This window comes from Pristis pectinata, chromosome 30 (genome assembly GCF_009764475.1).
Source record: "Pristis pectinata isolate sPriPec2 chromosome 30, sPriPec2.1.pri, whole genome shotgun sequence".
NCBI lineage: Eukaryota > Metazoa > Chordata > Chondrichthyes > Rhinopristiformes > Pristidae > Pristis > Pristis pectinata.
The window spans coordinates 7,715,390-7,737,706 of NC_067434.1; the positions used below are offsets into that span (position 1 = coordinate 7,715,390).

At 43.9% G+C, this 22,317-nt stretch overlaps 1 protein-coding gene across 1 annotated transcript in view; it reads left to right on the top strand.

Annotated features, from left to right (window-relative positions):
• Positions 1-6: 6 nt before the first annotated feature.
• LOC127584564 (L-threonine ammonia-lyase) overlaps positions 7-22,317 on the top strand; it is a 35,464-nt gene continuing 13,153 nt past the window's right edge. Inside the window, exons 1-8 of the mRNA XM_052041337.1 lie at positions 7-38; positions 545-571; positions 9,002-9,341; positions 9,917-10,033; positions 12,227-12,468; positions 15,711-15,876; positions 18,079-18,175; positions 20,262-20,337. Of these exons, the coding sequence (XP_051897297.1) occupies positions 7-38; positions 545-571; positions 9,002-9,341; positions 9,917-10,033; positions 12,227-12,468; positions 15,711-15,876; positions 18,079-18,175; positions 20,262-20,337 (1,097 nt within the window). The remainder of the gene's footprint in view (positions 39-544; positions 572-9,001; positions 9,342-9,916; positions 10,034-12,226; positions 12,469-15,710; positions 15,877-18,078; positions 18,176-20,261; positions 20,338-22,317) is intronic.

Below are 22,317 nucleotides of genomic sequence, written 5' to 3' on the forward strand. Positions count from 1 at the left end.
CTTGTGATGGATTGGAGCGGCGCTCTCGGCAACCGAATGCCAGAAAGATTTGAAATATTTTTGCCCAGGGAATGCTATAGGATCTTAAGAAACAAGAATTGTCCTTAGTTTCTCTAGTACTACTGCTCCACAGGATCTTGAAACGGGAGTTGGGGATAATTTTTATTTTCACGTAAAGTTGCTCCTGATACCAAATCCACACTGGAAGTATTGCGGGAGTGCAGCACTGTTGGGGGCGCCTCTTTGTGTGGGACTGTAAACTCTGGTGGTTGTAAGAGGAACCTTGGCAATGCCTCAAGGACGCGAGGGAAGTCTCCCCACTATCCTGGACACTGGTTGTCCTTCCCTCAGCATCAACAAACACATTTCATCTGCTCGATACACGCACACGGTCTTTTTGCCAGGGAAAGGGAATTAAAAACTAGAGGGCATAGTTTTAAGGTGAGAGGGGAAAGATTTAAAAGGGACCTGAGGGGTAACTTCTTCGCACAAAGGGTGATGCGTGTATGGAACGAGGTGCCAGAGGAAGCGGTTGAGGTACAATATCAACATTTAAAAGACATCTGGGCAGGTACATAGAACAGGAAAGGTTTAGAGGGATATGGGTCAAACATGGGTAAATGGGACGACTTTATATGGGCATCTTGGTTGGCATGGACCAGTTGGGCTGAAGGGCCTGTTTCTGTGCTGTATGACACTGTGACTCTGTGGCATCCTTGGTGTTTGTTCGACCGTGCTACGCACAAACTGTACTCCAACTGTTATTAACACTTCACATCTACTTCAATGGTTTGTGTCATGGTGAGGTTGTGAGAAGTGCCTTATAATTTCAATAGCATCACCTCATGCCCTGAAGTATTGCCGAGGCTCTGACTAAGGGAAATGTTGACTGTTTCTCTCGCCATAGATGCTGCCTGACCTGCTGAGTTTTTCCAGCACTTCCTTTGATTCAGCATCTCCAGATTTTGTTTCACAGTTTCACAATCGATTAGCATTTTGATCTTTGCCTACACTGACCAGTGGTTCTGCAGGGACAAATGGTAATTGGCATGCGGTTGGAAAGTAACTGTTCAGACACTAACTGATAGGCATCATAGAGTCATAGAGAGATACAGCACGGAAACAGGCCCTTCGGCCCACTCAGTCTGTGCCAACCACCTACTTAAACTAATCCTACAATAATCCCATGTTCTATCCATGAGAAACATTCGGTGGTTCAGGTTAAGGTGACATGTAGTTATGTTACTGGATTAGTAATCCTAATGCAGGGTTCAGTCAGTCTCTATAGCAATGAGTGAATTATTCAGGGCCACACAGAGGGACTGGCACAACATTCCAGCTGTCATTATTTAGATTATGTGTTAAACCAAAACCTCTGCCCTCTCAGGTGGAAGTAAAAGATTACATGGTGTCATTTCTACCTATTAAACTGCCCAAAAACTATCACAGAACCAATATAAACTACAAGAGGATTATCTGCTCTTTTTCAGTATTTGTGGGTTCTTCCTGTGTGCAAATTGACTGGCATATTTCTGACATTGCAACCGTGACTTCCAAGCAGACAAATGATCACTGACTGGCCGTGCACTGCTGGGACTGCAGACAAGTCAACAGTGAAAACTCCACAGCTCAGAGTTGGAGGAGTTTGATTATTATTCCAGTGTATTGATTAGCTATCCCAGAGAACGGAGTCAAGCCTATCACATACTTTATCCTCTTAGAGCTTGTAGCCATAGCTTGGTAGGGAGATTAACAGGCTGATGATGTCCACACTGGTGGTGAAAGTGGGATAGATAGACCAGAAGAATTATTATCTGTCATTTGAAGGAGTGCATTGAGGACAGGGAGTATTGGATTTGGAAATGTGCAGATGGTAGGAATGGGAGGAAGACTTTTCATTTATCCAGAACATTATTACTTCATCTCAGTTTGTGGCATCTCCTGCCATGATGCAGTTACACAAGGCACCACACGCCCTCCAGCATTTCACTCAAGTGGCCGCTCTCGGTCTGTCAACACGGAAGGTTATTGTTCAACCAGTGAAGTAGAACAGTGATCCCATCCACACGCAGCCTTCAACACCAACATTCATTCACAATCAGAGTCAGGAATCAGAATTGATTTTCCCTTTTCTGGTTTGGTTCACTGTGAAAGATCATTATCATATTCACCCAACAATGGAACCCCTCTCCCCAAACACTGAGTACATTGGAATCCTCTCCCAAAAGCACTGAGGATGTGGGAACCCCTCTCCCCAAATACTGAGTACAGGGGAAACTCTCTCCTAAATACCAGAGATAATTATAGCTCCTCTTCTCACAGTTGGCATGGACGAGTTGGGCTGAAGGGCCTGTTTCCGTGTGGTGTGACTCTATGGTTCTAACCTTGTCCAAGATGTGAAGCAGATTATTTATCTATTGGAATGTCCTGCGAATCAGAATGTTTTTAAACTTGTAGCTTAGACAGCTGGTTAAAGCAAAGGGAAATAAAAGCAAATGGGCTTTACATTCAGAATATGGCTTATATTGGGGTAAACACCTGTTGGGCTGTCTGGATTGTATGATCCATTGTTTTGCAGCAAAGTACATTGAATATTTAATTGATTCTATAATGCTCTGCATTAAGCAGAGTGCAGTTATAAATAGTCATGTCAGAAATTCTTCTTCAACAAGCTCTCCCCTTAGTGAGATGGCAAATCTCCAAAGCTTTAGCAGTGCTGCTCAGTGAGGAGGTCAGATGTAACTAAGGATTTGTCAAATTGCCAGAGACAGTTTGACAGGTGAAATAATCTCTTTAAATAACAGCAGCAGCAGCCTCACCCTCAGTCATCGCTGAGTAGTCAAGGGTCATCTCAAGAAAAGTTGATGGTGTTGAAGTTGGTTCAAGTGCAACACTTTGATTTTATATGTAAAAGAATTGAAGAGAACAAGTATCTGCTAACATCTGTGTGGTATCCTGTGTCCACATCTCCTGGGAAATATGAACCTCATTGCCCAGTTTCTGTTTTCAAAGTCCAAGGACATTAAAGCCCCCAAGAAGACAGCTTCAGAAGAAGAGGAATATGATCCCTTTTGGAGAAGGTTGGATTGAATTTAATATTTTTAGGAATAGGCCACATTTCAGAATCCTCTATCCCATAAGAACTGTGTCTTGTAGGGAACACCACTGTGTTACAGACAAAGGTTCATGGCTTATGCCTGGCTGACATTGACTCGGGGTATCTCCTCCTTTCCACTGTGGTTTATTTGGGTCCTACCTCATCTCTTTATTCTTGCCACAATAATTTGATGGGAACTCCTGCGGTTGATGGCCCAGAATAGGAGAACATGGGTATAAAATTAAATGAAAGAGATTTAGCACTGACAGCTAGAGATCATTGTTCCATAAAGTGTCTTTGGAGTTAGTGACTGAATTAGGCACAAACTTGTAGCTTAGACAGCTGTCAAAGCAAAAGGAAATAAAAGGCTTTACATTCAGAATATGGCTTATATTGAGGTAAACAATTGTACGATCTATTGTTTTGCAGCAAAGTACATGTAATTCCAAGTAGTTTTTCAAATAACTTTTATGGGAATCTATATTTTCTCTGTCAATAGCTTTGACAAGGGCTTGGCTAGCCCTTAAAGTCCGTAACAGGGCAGCTACTGTTTTCGGCTGATTGAGAGGCTGCAAATATTTGTAATAATGAACAAAGTTCTCTTGTGTTCGTGGAGAATCTGTCATTTCCTCACCATTCTTATTGCTCTACAGTATACAGAATTTTGCTTAGCTTTCAGTTTTGATAGAAGATTTACATTCAAAAGGTTACCCAACTTTATAGATACTGACTGACCGGCTGAAGTTTTTAACACATTAACCATTTGCCGATGGAATTGGTAAACATTCTCAGGCAGGGATGGGAGAAGACCAGGAACTATGGCTTGAATAGCCATTTGCGAATGTCTCTGATCGTGGGCTACTTATTGTCCAACTTAGGTCAGGAGCGTGGAGGCAGCTACCAGGAATTCGGCATTTGAGCACTTTGTCCATGACAGGATTTACACTGCTCAGCTTCAATAAAGGGTTTTATGAGCTGAATTACTGCTGTCTCTCTCTCCATAGACATCCAACCTGGAGAGTGTTTCAAGCATTTTATGTTTTTATTTCAAGTTTACAGCAGATGCAGTAATTTGATTTTGTTCTGTGCTGACAGGATTATAGTTTATCATATCAAATTTGCAATATAATTCCTAGCCTGATTAGTAACTACATCCGCAAACTGCAAAGCTGAACTGATGCATGTAGTGACACCACTGACTACTGTTGAGTGAAATAATGTGGCCCCAGTGCTGTTTCCTTGGTGAGGGATGAGATCCTGGGAAATGGGAGTAGTCGCTGAGTTTTGAGATTGCAGCAAACAACTGCAATATAGGAGGCCATTCAGCCCTACAAGGCTGCGGCAGCTCTTTGTTCTGAACCTCTTGCTCTTTCACCATAGCCCCGTAATTTTCAAGTATCTGAACAAAGCCACTCTTTGAAAGAGACTGTGGCACCAGCTTTCACCAGCTATTCTTTACTGATTGATTAAAAAGTTCAAGTGGTAGGAAACTCAGTCACAAACTGCAATATGATGGTGGCCAGAATATCTGTGTTGGGATTGTAATGCTTCTTCTGTTATGAAACACATTGTAGGATGACTGTGCACGTCAGTTTCCCTCAGCACCCCTGGGTGCCTATAGTAGTCCCCCAGGGGTACTGAAGTCCTCTAACCCGGAGTTTGTACTCCATGTGGGAATTGGGGCTGTACTTGAACCTTTTGACTTGGAGATGGGGACTCTGCCACTGAGACAACAATCACTCTCTTTGTTTGCGAATCCTTTGCTGATTATTAATCTACCATTTAGAGATCATGTCCTCACTTCCAATCAGCCCATTAGGGTCTGGAAGAGGCCTTGAACCCTTCACCTTCTGACTGAAGAGGTGAAACTACTGTTGATCAAAGTAGCATTGCCAACCCACCTTGTCCGATCAACAGTTTACTAGATGCGCAAGGAGCTGGATGCTGGCAGAATAATTCAGTTGCAGATGAGAACAGACGGCACATACATTCCTTCCGTTTTATGAATGGTGTCAAATGTGTTTTTAATTATTTGATAGTTCTGCCCTACCCCCGGCTGCTTCTAATTGGCTTTGTTTATTTACAGCTTTGTTTAGCCTACAGTAGAGACGTCAATTCTTAAAGAGATTAATCTACTTCATTTATTCAAAGCTTCGGTGACAAAGCAGGCAATTTTCATCAATGTAATTCTCCTTGTCTATGCTTTGGAGTCTCGGAGAATAAGGGGTGATCTTACTGAAACAGGCGAGGTCCTAAGGGATTATGAAAGAGTAGATGGGAGAGTCATGAACGAAGGGACATAGTTACAAGGGGGCAGTCAGTTAAGACAGAGGTGCATCAGAATTTGTTCTTGCAGGGGATGATGAATCTCTGGAATTCTTTACTCTGGATGGTTGGGGAGGCTGAATCACTGGAGCTATTTAAAGAAAAGGTAGATAAGTTATTGAAGCACCAGGAAATTGAGGGGTGTGTGGATCTGGCACAGAAGAGGAGATAAGGTCTGGGGCAAATACTGAGTGGTGGAGTGCTCTTGAGCCACTCCTGCTCATAATTCTTGTGTTCTTTTACAGTCCAAAATTTTCTGCATCTTCTTCTGGTTGTAAAAGAAAAAAGAAAGACTAACATTTATATAGTGCTTCTCCTGATCTTAGGACATTCTAAAGCACTTTACAGACAATGATATTCATTTTTTTCCTGTAGTGATTCTTGTCATGGAGAAATCTGTCTAGCTCCTCATATTGAGTACAATAGTAGGGGCATCATAACCAGACTCAGTCTTATCCTTAGCCAATGTTTGGGAGCTACAACCCACCAGAAAGCACAGGGTAATAACAACCTGGACTTAAACAGTGCTTTTAATGTAAGGAAACATCTCAAGGCTCTTCACAGGAGTGTCAGCAAAGAAACATCAACACAGATCCAAGGTGAGCATTATAAGCTTCATTAAAAATCTCAGGCTTTCCTTCTGGGTGATGCAACTTCAGAAACTTATCAATATGCCAACGTCAGTCCTACGCCGTTTTTAAGCTACAATGGAACTGACTGCCCTCCCACCTATAAAAATTTAAGGGAAAACTGATTTGTAGGGAATTTAAAAACAGTGTGAGGTCAACACACACAATGTATCAGTGAAGAATTTAAAGCAATTATATAAAAGTCAATGTCACTGATGGTCACAACATTGGCCTGATTATTAGTCAAAGTGAGATTTTCGTTTCTTAATATACAGTACATGGCATTTCCTGCACTGTTGGTATGAGAGTCCCACCTCTTCGCCCTCCCTAGACCCTACCACTGGCAGTTTAAAAAGGACTGCAGAACCGAAGAACATTCACTTTGCTCAGACCTATGGATTTTAGGATTCTACTGGATTCAAAACATTATAGGAGAGTAATTACCTTCGTCACTACACTGGGAATTTGTATTAAAAAATTCTACTGGCCAGTATCTCTGGTAAAATTAGACTGAGAAGATTGTGGATTTAAGTTGCACATAATTCTTCCTCTTGCTTCAGTGCCATTCCAACAGAATAAATCATTGTCAGGCCTGTTTTGACTCACCTAAAAGGTTGCAAGACACTACTTGAAGAAGAGTTGGCAAATGTTCCCAGTTAGCCAACATCTTCCAATATCAATTAAACAAACTATCTTGACATTGTCAAATCACTGTTTTTGGGAACTTGTGTGTGTACTTTGTTTTGGCCTAAAAAACAGCAAGTGCATTTCAAAAGAATTTTGGAGCTCTTTAGAACATCCTGTGGATTAAATAGCTGGTGTGTTCTTTCAGAGTTCTTACAGAGCCACAGAGTCAAACTTCCTTTAGATCCTCTCCAAAGGAGATTCTTTCCAGAGAGTGGAGAATTAAATACTGCATTTCTTTTAAGAATGGAAAATGTGATGTATTCTGGATGCAATTGCAGCAAAGAGTTATTGCTTGTTAATTACAACAAGAGGGTGATACATTGAGCAGAACATTGTGACCAGAAGAAGAATATGAGTATGATGGACATCAACTCATTGTACAGGACAGGAATTTGCATGGTTTGCCACTTTGGTCAAAAATTGTGAAAAGACTACATTATGGGTAGAATTATTCCTCACACTTTGCTAAGTCAGTCTATATCACTCTGTGATATAAGCATCAGCCCAGAGACATAGAAATCACAAGGTAAGAAGGAGGGAACCAAGAAAAGGTCCCCAGGTTTGAAAACGTGGTTTAATATTGAAATATTAAATGTTGTCCATTTTGTAACCATATCATTAATGGCACCATTGAGCTGCGCTTTAAGTAACTGGTGGAACTCCTGTCCCTTTTGAGTTTGCTTCAGGTCATAGGAACTGTTGATTATGGACGTGCTACTGGAGTAAGACGGTGACACCAACTGCACAAATCATGACAGCACAAATCTGGCTTTGAGTTCCTACTGTAGGATCTCAATTAACACATCAGCATGAAGGCTCCTTGTTGGGTAGAAGTGGACTCACATCAGTCACACTTCCAGCTGTGTATATTGGGTTGTGTTCCTATAATGTGGCAAGCTATATTTCTGTCAAATAAGTCAAATTGGAACAAGCTCATTATTATCACTGCAATAGTTTAACAGTGAAAGGTTGACAATCTCAGACTTGTGAAGACAACCCCATTTACTCCACATTTTCTCTGAATGAGTTTGAGCTCAGCCAACTACAGGGTTTTTTTTCATCCACCATTTTTTTCCATCTTGTGTTCTTTCCTTCCCTGACCCCTGGAGATCCAATTTCCATGCTGGTTCCATTGGATTCCTACATGATTCCATTTGCTGAAGAGATCCTGACCTTGGCTTAGGGAAGGGTGAGGGGGGCTGGGTGTCCCCCTCCTGCCCCGATGGTAACCATGCAGTGGAATTGCTAACATTATGTTGGCGCTGCAGATGAGCCTGGCTGCCTACAAGTGAGGTGACCTCCCACTGACACAGGTCTACAGCCATCATTGAGTCTCTGGTACTTGGCAGAGTAGCAACAAGAATATCAACCTGTCAGCGAGTCTGTATTCCACAGTCAGTGTGGACTTCAGCCCAGCCTAACCCAGTCCTGTTCTCACCATGTCTGTACTTGTAGGTTTAATTATCAGGAGTGACAACCCTGGGAAATTCTTCCCATTTCCACCCCAATTCATCCTCCCTTACATCCCTCCCATTTCGTTGGCACGGATTCACAAATGAGCATGGACACGGGATCAAACCATCGAACCTTGCCTGACTTGAAAGCTCTAGAACTCCCTGTCTAATCCCCTCCACCTCTCCCTTCTCCTTTAGTATACCCACTGATTTGATCCTGTTTTTGGTCACGTTGTAGAATCTCATTTACCTGTTTCAGTGTCAAATATTGTTTGGTTGTGGTCCTGTGAGACACCTTGGGAGAATTCAGTACATTAAAGGTGCTGTAAAATTGCAAGCTGTTGTTACATTTAGGCTAAGTGAGTTATTGATTAACCTCAAGAAGGCATCAGGCTCATATTAGGGTTATTATTATCACATTTTAACATGAAAAGTTTATCGTGGAGTCATAAATCATGGAACAGGCCCGTCACCCCACTGTCCACGCCAATCATCAAGTACCCATTTACACTAATCCTACACCGATCCCATTTTATTCCCTTGATATTCCCAGCGACTCCTGCCCGGAATCTACCACTCGCTAGGGGCAAATACAGTGGCCAGTTAATGAGAGGAAACTGGAGCACCCAGAGGAAATCCACAGGGAGAAGGTGCACCTGAGGTCAGGATTGAACCCAGGTTGCTGGGGCTCTGAAGCAGCAGCTCTATTAGATGAGCCACTGTGTCGCCTAAAGGAAAGAAACGTCTAGCGAAAGAAATCCCAGCATTTACGCCCCACGTCATCATGTCTTCATTTGCATTTTGTACAGTGGTGTGGAGAGAGCTCAGTGGAGTCACCAGCCCGTGAGTGATGATTCCCAAAGGCAGAGGGATGACCCGATCCGGAACGGATATCCTGGGCTTCGGCAGAGGTCTATAAACCCGGAAAGACTCAAGGACTTCGGCGAGGATGAGTACCTGGGCAAAGATGTTAAGACTTGGGAAATGACAGTAACAGGCCACTCAGAAACACTGCTCAGCACTGCCCACAATGTGCCACCATACAAGACCAGCAGGTCTCCTCAGCCTGGCAGCAGACAAGCTCCATTTGAGGACATCAGGGCAGCAGCCTTTAAAATCCAGCACGGGATCCAGAAAACCCCATGCACGGTAAGTTGCTGCTTCTTTTCCTGGCTATCTTGGCATTGTCATTGACACGGGCTGAAGCTTAAGGCAGAAATTTGGTTTCTCCAGGTCCTGGTAGAGTTGTAAGTACCAACAGAATTTCCTTCAGCATACGACAGGTCCAGCGAAAGCACTGCTCAATAAACGTACTCCACGAAACCCCACTAACCGTACATGAATCCATCTTTGTATTGGTTGGAGGATAAACATCAATCAGACCAAGTCAACAAAACGCCCCTGCTCACTGATGCCAAATAATGTGTTTTACATCCAGTCGGCACAGAAAGACTTCACATCTGATAGCGTGACCCTCTCCGTGCTACATCATGCTGGAGCGGGACAATTCGAGAATACTACAGCCCAGTCAAGTTTGACACTAAGTTCCCAGCTCCATTTGTAACTGCTCTGTTAGCAATTATAGGTCTAGTTGCAGTTCTTAGACTCCCAGAGATGTCCGCTGTAACTTTGATGGGTGTGCACAACTCGTCAGCAAAAGTTTGACAAAAACAAAGACCTTGAAATTACTTCCACAGATCCAATCTGTTCTTTTCTCCCCTCAGTATTCCAGGCTCTCAAAGCAATACGGGATAGAAATCTACTTGAAGAAGGAATATCTGCACCACACCGGCAGTGTGAAAGAGCGAGGAGTGTGCTATCTGTTGGCGTCACTCTCACAGGTACCGGTTTGCCAGCTAATTCTCCATCCTTCCTCATAGAACTGCAGCACCCCAGTCATAATGTGGAACTCTCTGAAAGGATCAGGAAATGTTGGGAAAAGTACCTTTGGGAAGTAGATTTTTCGTCTGCACTGAACCAGAAGGCTCATTTTGTAAAATAGGGACAAGGAGATGAGGGACCAAAGGAACCAAAGGGAGGGGCTAATGGCTGAATGATCTGCACACTTCTGCAGAGAAACCCACAGCAAGAGCTTGTCGGTCATTGCAGTTAATAGCAGGACCAATAAATTGTGAATGGTCCGTTCATGTGAATTGCAAAGGGCAAGCTGGAAGATCTCCAAGGGTCAGTCCTCACTTAATACTTGAAAGGAATCTCTGCCTCTGACTAGGCCATGTGATAGGAGCTTCCCAATGGCAGTGGTTGGGAATAAAATGGGTAGTTTTTAAAGGCACGCAGCCACAATTTAAAGTGAAGCAGAAGTAATCTCAACAGATGGAAATTGTTGGCAGCCCTTTTTTGGAATTACAGAAGGAAATAAGTCTTTGGTCAAATGGTCCAACACCTGGGCGGCACAATGGCACAGCGGGGAGAGTCACTGCCTCACAGCTCCAGTGACCCGGGTTCAATCCTGACCTCTGGTGCTGTCCGTGTGGAGTTTGCACACTTTCCCTGTGACCGTGTGGGTTTCCTCTGGCTGTTCTATCTCCACCACACTCGCAGTCAGAAAAGCAAGGATTTATTAGGGATAGTCAGCATGGCTTTGTATGGGGAAGGTCTTACCTCTCAAATTTTACTCAAGTTTTTTTGAAGAAGTGACAAAGATGAGGGTAGGGCAGTGGATGTTGCCTACGTGGACTTTAGTAAAGCATTTGAAAAGATCCCTCACGGTAGGCTGGTCCTGAAGATTAAAGGGACAAATGGCTTGTTCCTGTTCTCTGTGCTTCCATGTTTGTATGTTTCCTTCCCTAAAGGACTACAGAGAACCAGAAAGGTTTTTGACAGACAGAAAGAGTCTGCTGATTTCAATGGTCACTAACACAAGCTGCGGAGTAGATAGCTCTGTTTGGCACCCTGTAACATCCTGCTCGTAGATTTAGAACAGTATAGCACAGGAACCACCCCTTTGGCCCACGATGTTGTGCCAAACTAATTAAACGCCTAACTAAACTAATCCCTTCTGCCTACATAATGTCCATATCCCTCCATTCTCTGCATATTCATGTGCCTATCTAAGAGCCTCTCGAACGCCTCCGTAGTATCTGCCTCCACCACCACCTCTGGCAGCACATTCCAGGCACCCACCACTCTCTGTGTAAAAAATTTGCCCCTCACATCTCCTTTGAACTTACCCCCTCTCACCTTAAATGAATGCCCTCGAGTATTAGACATTTCGACCCTGGGAAAATGATACTGGCTGCCTATGCCTCTCATAATCAGATCTCCCCTCAGTCTTTGCTGCTCCAGAGAAAATGCTCCATTTGCAATGCAGTGTGTGCCTGGCAGGAGGTGGTGGGCACATTCAGTGATAGTAACGATGTATGAGGGGTCAGGAGCAGGTGCAGAGAAAGGTTACAGACCTTGACAAGGCTGCCCAGATACCACGGCACAATCCTGATAGACAGCCCAAATGTACACGTCTAACTGTGTATCTTGTCCAGCACGTGGGAAGGGTCCCACGTGGATATTCCTTTGAAATCTAGATACGCAGGTTCTAGAAACACTATGTGTGCCTCTCGTGGAATCTGAACACAGGAGAAAATGGAAGTGCTTAATCTGGTGTCCACCCTGCCCGTTATCTCACAACAGGTACTCTCACGACATTGAAGAAGCATCTTGAATCGCCAAGGAGTGGAAGTCTGTGGACCAAGTGCTGTAAATGGGACTAGTATGGACAAGTATAACGTATATGGACAAGTCTGCATGGACATGATGGGCCGAAGGGCCTGTTTCTGTGCTCTACGACTCTATGATTCCATATCATAGAGACATCATTCCCCTGTTTAAAGAAGGCATGGGAGCCACTGGATTAAGTGATTGAGGAGATGAGCTCTTGACCAGGGTCTCGACTGTTCGGTTAGTTAGAGGAGAAATGGGATAAACTGGACAACTCTCTCAGTGAACCAGTACAGTTATTACGGATAAAAGTCCAACTTTCTGAGCTGGTTTTATGAACTGACCTGTTTGATTTGCAGGAACAGCAGAGGAAGGGTGTGATCCTGGCCTCAGACAACGACTTCACCAAGGCCGTGGCTCACCACGCCACTGAACTCCACATACCAGTGTTTGTCATCCTGTCTGCCAGCACCCCACCCGGCAGAGTCAAAACCTGCCGTGAGTATGGCGCTATGGTTATCACCTACGGAAGCAGCGTTAAGGATTCCCAAAGCCACGCACAAAAACTGGCCAGTGAGAATGGCTATCTCTACCTTCAGGAGTGAGTTACCGAACAACTGCTTCTTTACCGACTCAAGGGAGCCACAGTGACCAACCTCAGGTTTCACATAGGGAACATCAGCACTTCAAAGCAGAATTCTCAGTAAAGATCTCACTTCTGCTAGGGAGATTTTCAGGACAGGCTTTTATTATTGAATGTCTTCGGGAAAGGGATGGGAATAAAGGATTCTCCTTTTTACTGTGCTTTTTGGGTAGGAAATCAAGTCAAGGTCTTTACAAATATTAAAGGCTTTGATAGACTCTGCACATAGAGTCTGGCATTCTTTCAGGTGCATGAATCCAGAAGAAGGGGCAATAAGTATGAGGTAGCTAGATCATCAAATACAGAAACAATTGTCCTTGGGGTATTCCATCCCTCATTCAAGCCACTACCTTGGGTTTAACCAAGAAATTGGAATCACAACACCCGTCAGAACTCTGAGCTGAGAGGCTGACTTTGTATCCTCTCCATTGGAAAGGTAAACAGGTTCTGCAACCTCGCTTGGTTCTGTCCCTGTTGAGAACCCAACCAGAATTCTGTACCTCTGGTACCCCTGCATTTACCCTCTCCCTCCTCTCCCATCATTTGTGATCATATTTTTAACTGTTCTCCTTTGACAATCTCCAACTCCCTTCCTATCATCTCCTTTTCATCCTTTTAAGATTTTCTTTAAAACCCCTGCTTTGACTAAGCTTTTGGTCATCCCATTTTGTATCTCATGGTTCTTTGGCTGGTTCTCCACACAGCTTTCCAACGTGTTTCTTTTTAATCTTAAGGTTGCTACTGAAATGCAATTTCTTATTGTTGCTAGACTGCATTCTCTCAATCTAGATGAGATGGAATCTAGATTAAAAACACGATGATGCTGGAGGAACTCAGCAGGCCAGGCAGCATCCGTGGAGAAAAGCAGGCGGTCAACGTTTCGGGTCAGGACCCTTCTTCTGGACTGAAGATAGGAAAAGGGGAAGCCCAATATATAGGAGGGAAAAGCAGAGCAGTGATAGGTGTATGGGGCCAATAAATGTGAGGTAGCCACATCAAACAAAAACAGAATATTTAAAAAATATTTAAAACATGGTGAGAATGTAGAACTCACTGCCCGTGGAGTGGTTGAAGTGGATAACATTGGTGCATTTAAGGAAGATTAGATGCAAATAATGGGGGAGAAGGGAACAGCTAACTAGATTGGGAGCTGAGTCCTGTGAAGTATATACGCCAGTAAAGGCCAGGTGGGTGTAGATTCTGTGCCATTATATGCAGGGGTTCATACATCCACTTCCTATACTTCAAAGGACCAACTCCCAATCTAAAAAGAGAAGCAAATAAAAAACTGTAGATGCTGGAAATTAAAATAAAACAGAGATAAGTGTGAAGTGGTTCATTTTGGTAGGTCAAATATAATGGTAGGACTCTTGGCAGTGTGGAGGATCAGAGGGATCTTGGGGTCCGAGTCCATAGGACGCTCAAAGCGGCTGCGCAGGTCGACTCTGTGGTTAAGAAGGCATATGGTGTATTGTCCTTCATCAATCGGGGAATTGAATTTAGGAGCCGAGAGGTATTGTTGCAACTATATAGGTCCCTGGTCAGACCCCACTTGGAGTACTGTGCTCAGTTCTGGTCGCCTCATTACAGGAAGGATGTGGAAGCCATAGAAAGGGTGCAGAGGAGATTTACAAGGATGCTGCCTGGAATGCGGAGCATGCCTTATGAAAGCAGGTTGAGGGAACTCGGCCTTTTCTCCTTGGAGCAATGGAGGATGAGGGGGGACCTGATAGAGGTGTATAAGATGATGAGAGGTATTGATCGGGTAGATAGTCAGAGGCTTTTCCCCAGGGCTGAAATGGTGGCCACAAGAGGTCATAGGTTTAAAGTGCTGGAGAGTAGGTATAGAGAAGATGTCAGGGGTAAGTTTTTTACTCAGAGTGGTGAGTGTGTGGAATGGGCTGCCAGCAACGGTGGTGGAGGCGGATACGATAGGGTCTTTTAAGAGACTGTTGGATAGGTACATGGAGCTGAGTAAAATAGAGGGCTATGGGTAAGCCTAGTAATTTCTAGGGTAGGGACATGTTTGGCACAGCTTTGTGGGCTGAAGGGCCTGAATTGTGCTGTAGGTTTTCTATGTTCTATGTTCTAACAGAAACTGTTGGAAATACCCAGCAGGTCAGGCAGCATCTATAGAGAGAGAAACAGAGTTAACATTCCAGGTCAATGACTTCCGTCAAAACTGGAAGATTTGAGTTGCGAAGAATAACAGTTTCAGATAACCAGCCTTCCCCATGTGCATCAGAACTGACCAGTTCCAGTGGAAGAGCAGAAATTGCTGGGGTGCTCAGCAGATCAGGCAGCATCGAAGGGGCAGGATTGAAGACCTCTATAATGATGGACCTGAGGCGTTGACCTGAGGCGTTGGCTTTGTTTTTCTCTCCACAGATGCTACCAGGCCCGCTGAGTGTTTCCATCAATTTCATTTTTGTTTCAGATTTCCACCATCCGCAGTTCCTTGCTTTTTAATAGCTGACTGGTTCTACTGTAGCTCAGCTTTTGTCTCTCCATAGATGGCACCTGACCTGCTGTGCTTTCCTAGTATTTTCCTTTGTTTCCGATTTCCAGGAACTGCTGTGTTCTGTAGCTCAGTTCCAGCAAATGGTAGTTTCTCTCTCCTCTGTTGTTCCTCTGTTTACACCTCCTCCGGACAGATTAACTGCATTAACAAGGCCCAGCGTTCCCTCTCAGTTGACAACAATCCGCGTCATCCATTTTCTCCTTTTTCCCACCCTATCAGGAACATTTCCCCCTCCTCCCACTTCTCTGCAAATTAACTCATTCTTATTTTCTAAATTTTCCCAGTTGTGACAAAAGGTCATCGACCTAAAACGTTAATTCTGTTTTCCTATCTCCATAAATACTGTCAGGACCTGCTGAATATCTCCAAATTTCTGTTTTAATCCCAATCTAATTAGCTGTTAGAGGCATAGCCAGCGGAGTTGCTGCCTCACAGCTCCAGTGACCCAGGTTCGATCTTGACCTCCTGTATTTCAGTGTGGAGTTTGCACGTTCTCACTGTGACTGCGTGGCTCCCTGTGACTGCACGTTGGTCATTACTCGGAGTAAAATTCCAGGTTCAGAGGTCCAGGCAAAATAAATCAGTGGCCCTGAATTCTGACGGTTCTCCAGAGAAGGGGAGGAATATTGGCCATGTTGCCTCCTGGTGGACGTGACTATGTTGTGTGTCCTTCTGATAGGGAAGACAACATGCCGTACCTGGCAGGACTGGGAACCATGGGGCTCGAAGTTTATGAGCAGGTGAACAAACTGGATGCCGTTATTCTGCCAGCAGGTGGGGAACGCCATATCCTGGCAGGAGCTGCAGCTCCCATCAAACACCTAAACCCAGCCATTACTGTTATCGTAAGTATGCTTATCACCACATTAAAGAGCGTTGTTGGCAGAAAGTTAACACAATCCTGTCCACTTATTTTTGTAAGGGTTGCCACAGTAGGGTAGGAGGTGGTGCTGAACTTTGAGCTAACCAATGTAAAGCGTCTTAGGTGGCGGAATTGGAGATCTGCATTAATGCAAAATGGGTGGAGTCACTTTGTCTATTCTCATCAAGTAATGGGTTTAATTTGAGGAGATCTTTGAAATGCTCCTTCAGATGGTTGCTGACTTCCTCTCTGTTCCTAGATAAGCATCCTTGACTTTTGGCAGAGAGAGTCTTTGGGTGTTTGGCAGTGCTGAAGAATCCACACCCATCATGGTTATTAGCCAGTTACTAAAACCCTTCAGCTCTTTTTATTCACCATCAGTGCTTTAAGCCAAAGGCTTGTTGGACCTCGGACTGAGGTGAATGTGTTTTTTTACCCCTTGAGGCAATTCAACAACAACTTGTGTCCTGGATCTCATGGTTGGTCTTATCAAACCAATCTCCCTGGCAGAGAAGCCGAGAGTCCGTTCTCAAAGGCTAATTACAATGTACTTCATAGCAGACCAGATACTCTGGACACTGGCTCCCGTTGGCGGGGAATTTTTTAGGCTGTCAGTTAGGGACTGACTGTCTTCACAGGATCCTCTGAGGCCCTCGACATTCATTTTCCTGCAGCAGTGTTTTTGTTGCATCACCATTTGGGACCAGGCTGATAGAGATTACAGACTGGATTGGCAGCACTGATACCTGGGGTTACATGAGTGATGTGGGCATCTTTCTGATACCTCGTCAAATGAGGACTTAACCCAGCAGGGGCCAATGTTTGGATCGAGGGCGTAGCCATGAGGCCTTGTATCTGTTTTAGATGACAGAGAAAGGAGCCTTTCACTGTATCAGTCTAGATCAGAGATAGAAGGTAAACTCTCGAGATTAAAGCCTGAGGTAGAGAACTGTGTCAATTGGCATTCCAATTTGAAATAGAAGTGCTTTATTACTGGGTTGACCAATTCAACAAATGACTGGGGTAACAAAGATGATATTTAGTGACTGTCAACATGTTTTCATTACAGTAAGATAGACGATGACCAGAGTGCTCAAGGTAGTCTATAATTAAACAGTTATGGACACTAGATGATAACAGGATTGAGGTCTTCCTTTAGGATTTGTATGCTTGGATGTTATGTGCCCACATATTGGATTGAGTTGTGATGATCTTCAGCCTAAAGTGTCTACCGTAGAGACCAATTCCCTTCTCCAACACCCTTCCCCTTCTCAGTCCTTGGAAATTCGGGACCCCACGCTGGGTTAGATTTTGCGATTATATAACCTTGGCTTGTTTTTCCTTGATGGTTAAGGAGTAATTTGAATTTTTTGGATCTTGAAGGAATTGGTAGGTTAGGTAGAAAGAAGCAATCCTCTAGGTGAGGGACTTGAATAAGGGGTCATAACCTCCGTGTCAGACCCAGCCCATTCAGGAAGTCTGTGGTTTCCTCCCACAGATGCTGCTCGACCTGCTGAGTTTCTCCAGCAGATTGTTTGTTGCTCCAGGCTATTCAGGGATGGAGTTAGGGAACATTTCTTTGTGTAATACATGTTGGAAATGCAGAACAGTCAGTTACAAACTTTATTAATAATTTAAAACCTTGATTGCTAGATTGTTTTCTACTCAAGGGTATAATATCCTTGATATGATACCCTTCTATTCAAGAGATGTGGGAGGTATTATTAAGGCAGGTGGATGGAGTTAAGGCACAGACCGGCCATGTTTTCACTGACTGATGATACAGCTCAAGGAGTTGAAGGGTCTACTCCATTATTAAGGCTGATCTTGGCACCCCACACTGACGAGCTATCTCAGGCCAGCAACCGACTCCACAAATGAAGCCAACTGATCCAACTCCTGTGTTTTTGCCAACAATTTGCTCAGCCACATAGTTGAAAGTATATTCTGATTGCATTCCTGAGTTATGAAGAACAGTAACTCGGAGATCTGGGTGAAGGCAGGGCCAGTGGAAATGACTGGAGGTAAAAGGCACAATGTGAATGTGCTGCTGATGAGAAATCAATGCAGGGAGAGCAATTTGAATGGGAATTTCATGTAAGGTCAGCTGTGTTGGGTCTGTACCCAATGCCTCTGTGTGTATGTCAAGTCTCTGCCAGCGACAAGTGGTTCTATTTACATGCAGGGTGTGGAGCCGGAGAACTACCCTGCACCACAACAATCACTCAGGAAGGGCCCTGCTCCAAAGGAGTTATCGTACACCAACCACAGATTCTACAGAGGTAAGCAATTTCTGAAATCAATAAGTATATGAAGACTAGCCGTTTGGCCCAACCAGTCCTACAAGAAATAGTCCAGATCTGATTTACCTGCCCTCTTCCTTTTTTCCTGAAACTCTTTTTCCTTTAACCGGTCTTATCATAGAACAGTTTCTACTTCACCACTAATCGCTGGAGTTATGCACCTCATTTTCCATTTCAGAACCTTGCAGCCTAACAGCACGAACATTGAATTCTCCCAGTTTTAGTAATCCCCACCCCCCTTTCCCCACAACCACCATCCTTCTTCTCTTCTGCCCTTTCCCAGCCTCTTTTTTTCTGCCTTTCTTTCCTTTCTCTCCTTACCTTTGGCCCATCCCCCAGTGGATCTGCCCTCCCCTCCTCCCCCGCACCCGCCTATCACTATCTCTTACCTGCATCTCCCTATCACCACCTTGTGCCCACCCTGCCTCCCCTCTTTTGTCCACCTATCGCTGCTCTGCTTTTCCCTCCTATATTTTGGGCTTCCCCTTTTCCTATCTTCAGTCCTGAAGAGGCCTGACCTAAAACGTTGACCGCCTGCTTTTCTCCACGGATGCTGCCTGGCCTGCTGAGCTCCTCCAGCATGATGGTGTTTTTCATCTAGATTCCAGCATCTGTGGTCCTTTGTCTCTCTAGTGAATTCCATAGCCTGTAGCTCTCTGTGTAAAGAATCCTATTGCCTCCTGCATTCAGCCCTCTAGAAGTATTTTGGTATTAATTCAACAACGTATAATCCAACATTTTCTCAGCTGTAAGGAAAGCAACACAATTCAAGCTAATGAAGTGATCAGATTTGGAGGAGTCTCACCGGTCATTTGACATGAATTCCATAACTGGTTGAGTTGGTATTTTGGAAGATGAAGCATGTTGGATCATGAACAGACCTTGCGATGACAATGCAAACAACACAGAAAACACAGTACAGATCAGAAGTCAGGTAGCTAAAGGGGAATTCTGTTCAATCTCCCTTCTGGGAGGGACAGTGAGAATCTTCCTCACATGGTTTAATCTCCATGGTAGAGAGCTTCAAATCTGCAAACAAGAAATGTTTGAATCAACAGTCCCAAAGCGAACATTGTGATAGATCCAAAGCTAAATATTGCTTCATTTTTGCATGTGTGTGGTGTGTTACAGTTTGGAATCAGTGCTTATAGCTGATGATAAGTTCAGTCCAATTACTACAACTGTGAAGGTAAAATCCCACTCCAACGGTAACCTCACAGTTAAAACTAATGTTCTTGAGGTTGCCTGGATTCAAATTCCCCAGCCGTACAGTTAATTGGAATGGATGGTGTTCAAGAAGGCAGTTTGCTCCAACTACGTAGGTTCTGGTGGTTTAGACGTCAAAAGGTGAAATTTCATTGGACGTCAGGAAGGGTTTCCTCTCTCGGTGGACCTGAGGAAGTTGCTTCTGCCTCAGGAGGTGAATGATGATATGCTCTGTTTCTGGCTGGGACCTTATGACATTAATCAGGAACCGACTGCGCTTCTGAATTTGTCTGAACCCCTAAAGTAGTTGAGGAGGAGCATTAGGGACTCTTCCTTCCTAATGAAGACCCATGTATTCCCCTCTCCCAAGTGATCACACGAGTGAGATGAGGCAGGTATAAAATGTTTTTACACTGCTTGAAAAATAAATAGATGTACTTCTGTCCCCTGTAATGCCTTGATTTTGAAAGTTTTATCCTTAATTTCAGATTCTTCTATGGGATTCATAACCACTTCAAGCCTTGTAATCCTACGGGATCTCTCTGCTCCTCCACTCCTGGCCTCCTGCTCACTTCCTATCATAATCGCCACTGCTACTGGCCTTGCTTAGGTTGCACACTCTAGCTATGCTTTTTTCGCTTCTACCCATCCCTCTTCTTTTAAGCCACTCCTTAAAATCTCGAACCACATTCAGTCCTAACAACTCCTCACAGATTGATATCTGATGCTGTTTGAAAGCATTCTTGTACTGCTATATAAATGCAAGCTTTTGTTGTTGTTACCTTCACCAGTGATGACAACTGTCAGTGCTACAAAGCTCACCGCGCATCAAGAGTATATCTGTCTCTTTATTCCACAGAATTGTTCAACTCCACTTTTGGCAACAATGCCTTTCAGATGACTGACAAACTAGTAGATAAGATTGTTACGGTTAAGTAAGTATTATTTCTTCATAGGATTACTCTTTATAATAGTTCAAATTTAGGACAAGACTTTCAGTTCCTGCCTTACCCATTAAACAACCTCTTTATAATAACCAATATGCATCCATGCTATGCCAATAATATCCACAAATTGATTTTCTTGCTAATGTTCATCATATTGGCACAACTGGCCCCATTACCCTGTGCACCCATTAATTGGCATAGCCAATATGTCCTGTTATTGAAAATAAAAAAAAACTGCAGGTGCTGGAAGCCTAAAATGCTGGAAATACTCAGCAGAACATCAGAAGAAGAGTCTCCAACCTGAAAGGTTGACCCTGTTTCTCTCCCCACGGGTGCAGCCTGACCTGCTGAGTATTCCCAACAATTTCTGTTTTTGTTTTAGACATCCTACTACTGTCACACTGAATATATCCAATGGGTTCTGGAATGATCTTCACAGGAGGAGATCTGCCATCTTTAACTGTCTGGTCTGTGTGTGATTCCAGACCCGTCCCATGTAGTTGACTTCTTCCGAGATGGTTGTCACCGTTACCTTCTCAAGAGTGGTGATGACACATATGAACATACGTGCAAACATATGAATTGACAGCAGACAACTGCAGATGCTGGAATCTAGAGCAACAAACAGGGTGCTGGAGGAACTCAGCAGGTTGAGCAGCATCTGTGGGAGGAAAGAAACTGTTGACATTTGGGGTCGAAACTCTGTAGACATTCTGGCCCGAAATGTCCACCAGCACCTTGTTTGTGAATTGACAGCAGAATTGGCTATTCTGATTTTAACCTTAATTCTGCATTCCCTTTTACCCAAGACAAATACCTATCTATCTTTGCCTTAAAAATACTCAAAGACTTCCACTGCCCTTTGAGGAAGTGAGTTGCAAAAGCTCACAATCTTCTAAAAGATAAGAAGTCCATATCTCTACTTTAAATGGGTGGCCTCTTGTTTTAAATAGTGTCCCCTAGTACTAGATCCTCCCAAAGGAGAAAATATCCTCTCCACTTCCATCCTGTCAACATCCTTCAAGATCTTGTACGTTTCAACTGCTCTCACTTACTCTTCGAAACTCCAGTGGATGCAAGGCAAGCCTGAACAAGCTCTCCTCACTGTAAGAGAACCCACCCCTTACAGGAATTAGTCTAGCAAGCCTATTCTGAAGCGCTTCTAACACATTAACATTCTTCCTTAAATAAAGACTCCGGTACTGTAGAAAGTGCTCTTGATGTGGCTTCACCAAGGCCATATATAACTGAAACGTAATCTCCCTACTTTTATATTCAATTCCCATAGCAATAAGACAAAAACATTCTAGAAGCTCTCTGAATTACTTACAGTACTTGCATGCTAGATTTTTGTGAAATTTGTATTAGGACACCAAGATCCCTCTGTAACTCACAGCTCTGTGATCTCTCAACACTTAATTTGCTTCTTTTAAATGGACAACTTCACACTGTCTCACGTTATACTTCGCTTGCCAGACCTTTGGCCACTCATTAATGTGCTCACATCCCTTTGTTGCCTCCTTATGTCTCCTTCCTTTTCTACTTGCTCTGTGTCATTGATACCAGTGTGTAAGTCTCTAACAGCTGAGGTGCAGTGCATGGCAATGTGTTACTGAGACATAACAGACCAGGAAATGCTTGTGCTCTGTGCTGTGTTAGTTGAATTCAGACAGACAGCAGTCGCAACCTGGGACTGGAGACAGGGAGAAACCAGGGTTCCATCATCCAGTTGCTATCCAGCGACTCTTGCTTCAAAATTCAGCCACGTGTGTGTTGGTTGAGGGCAGGAATAGTTTTGGCTGTGAACATTCCCCAAGGGTAAATGGTGTATGAAAAAAAGAAGCCAATTTGTGCACAGAAAGCTCCCAAAACAGTAATGATTTGGTGTTGGCAGAGTGCATCAGGAAAAATCCCCTGCTCTTCCACAGAGAGGACGAAAAGATTTTGACATCCACCTGGGAGGATAAA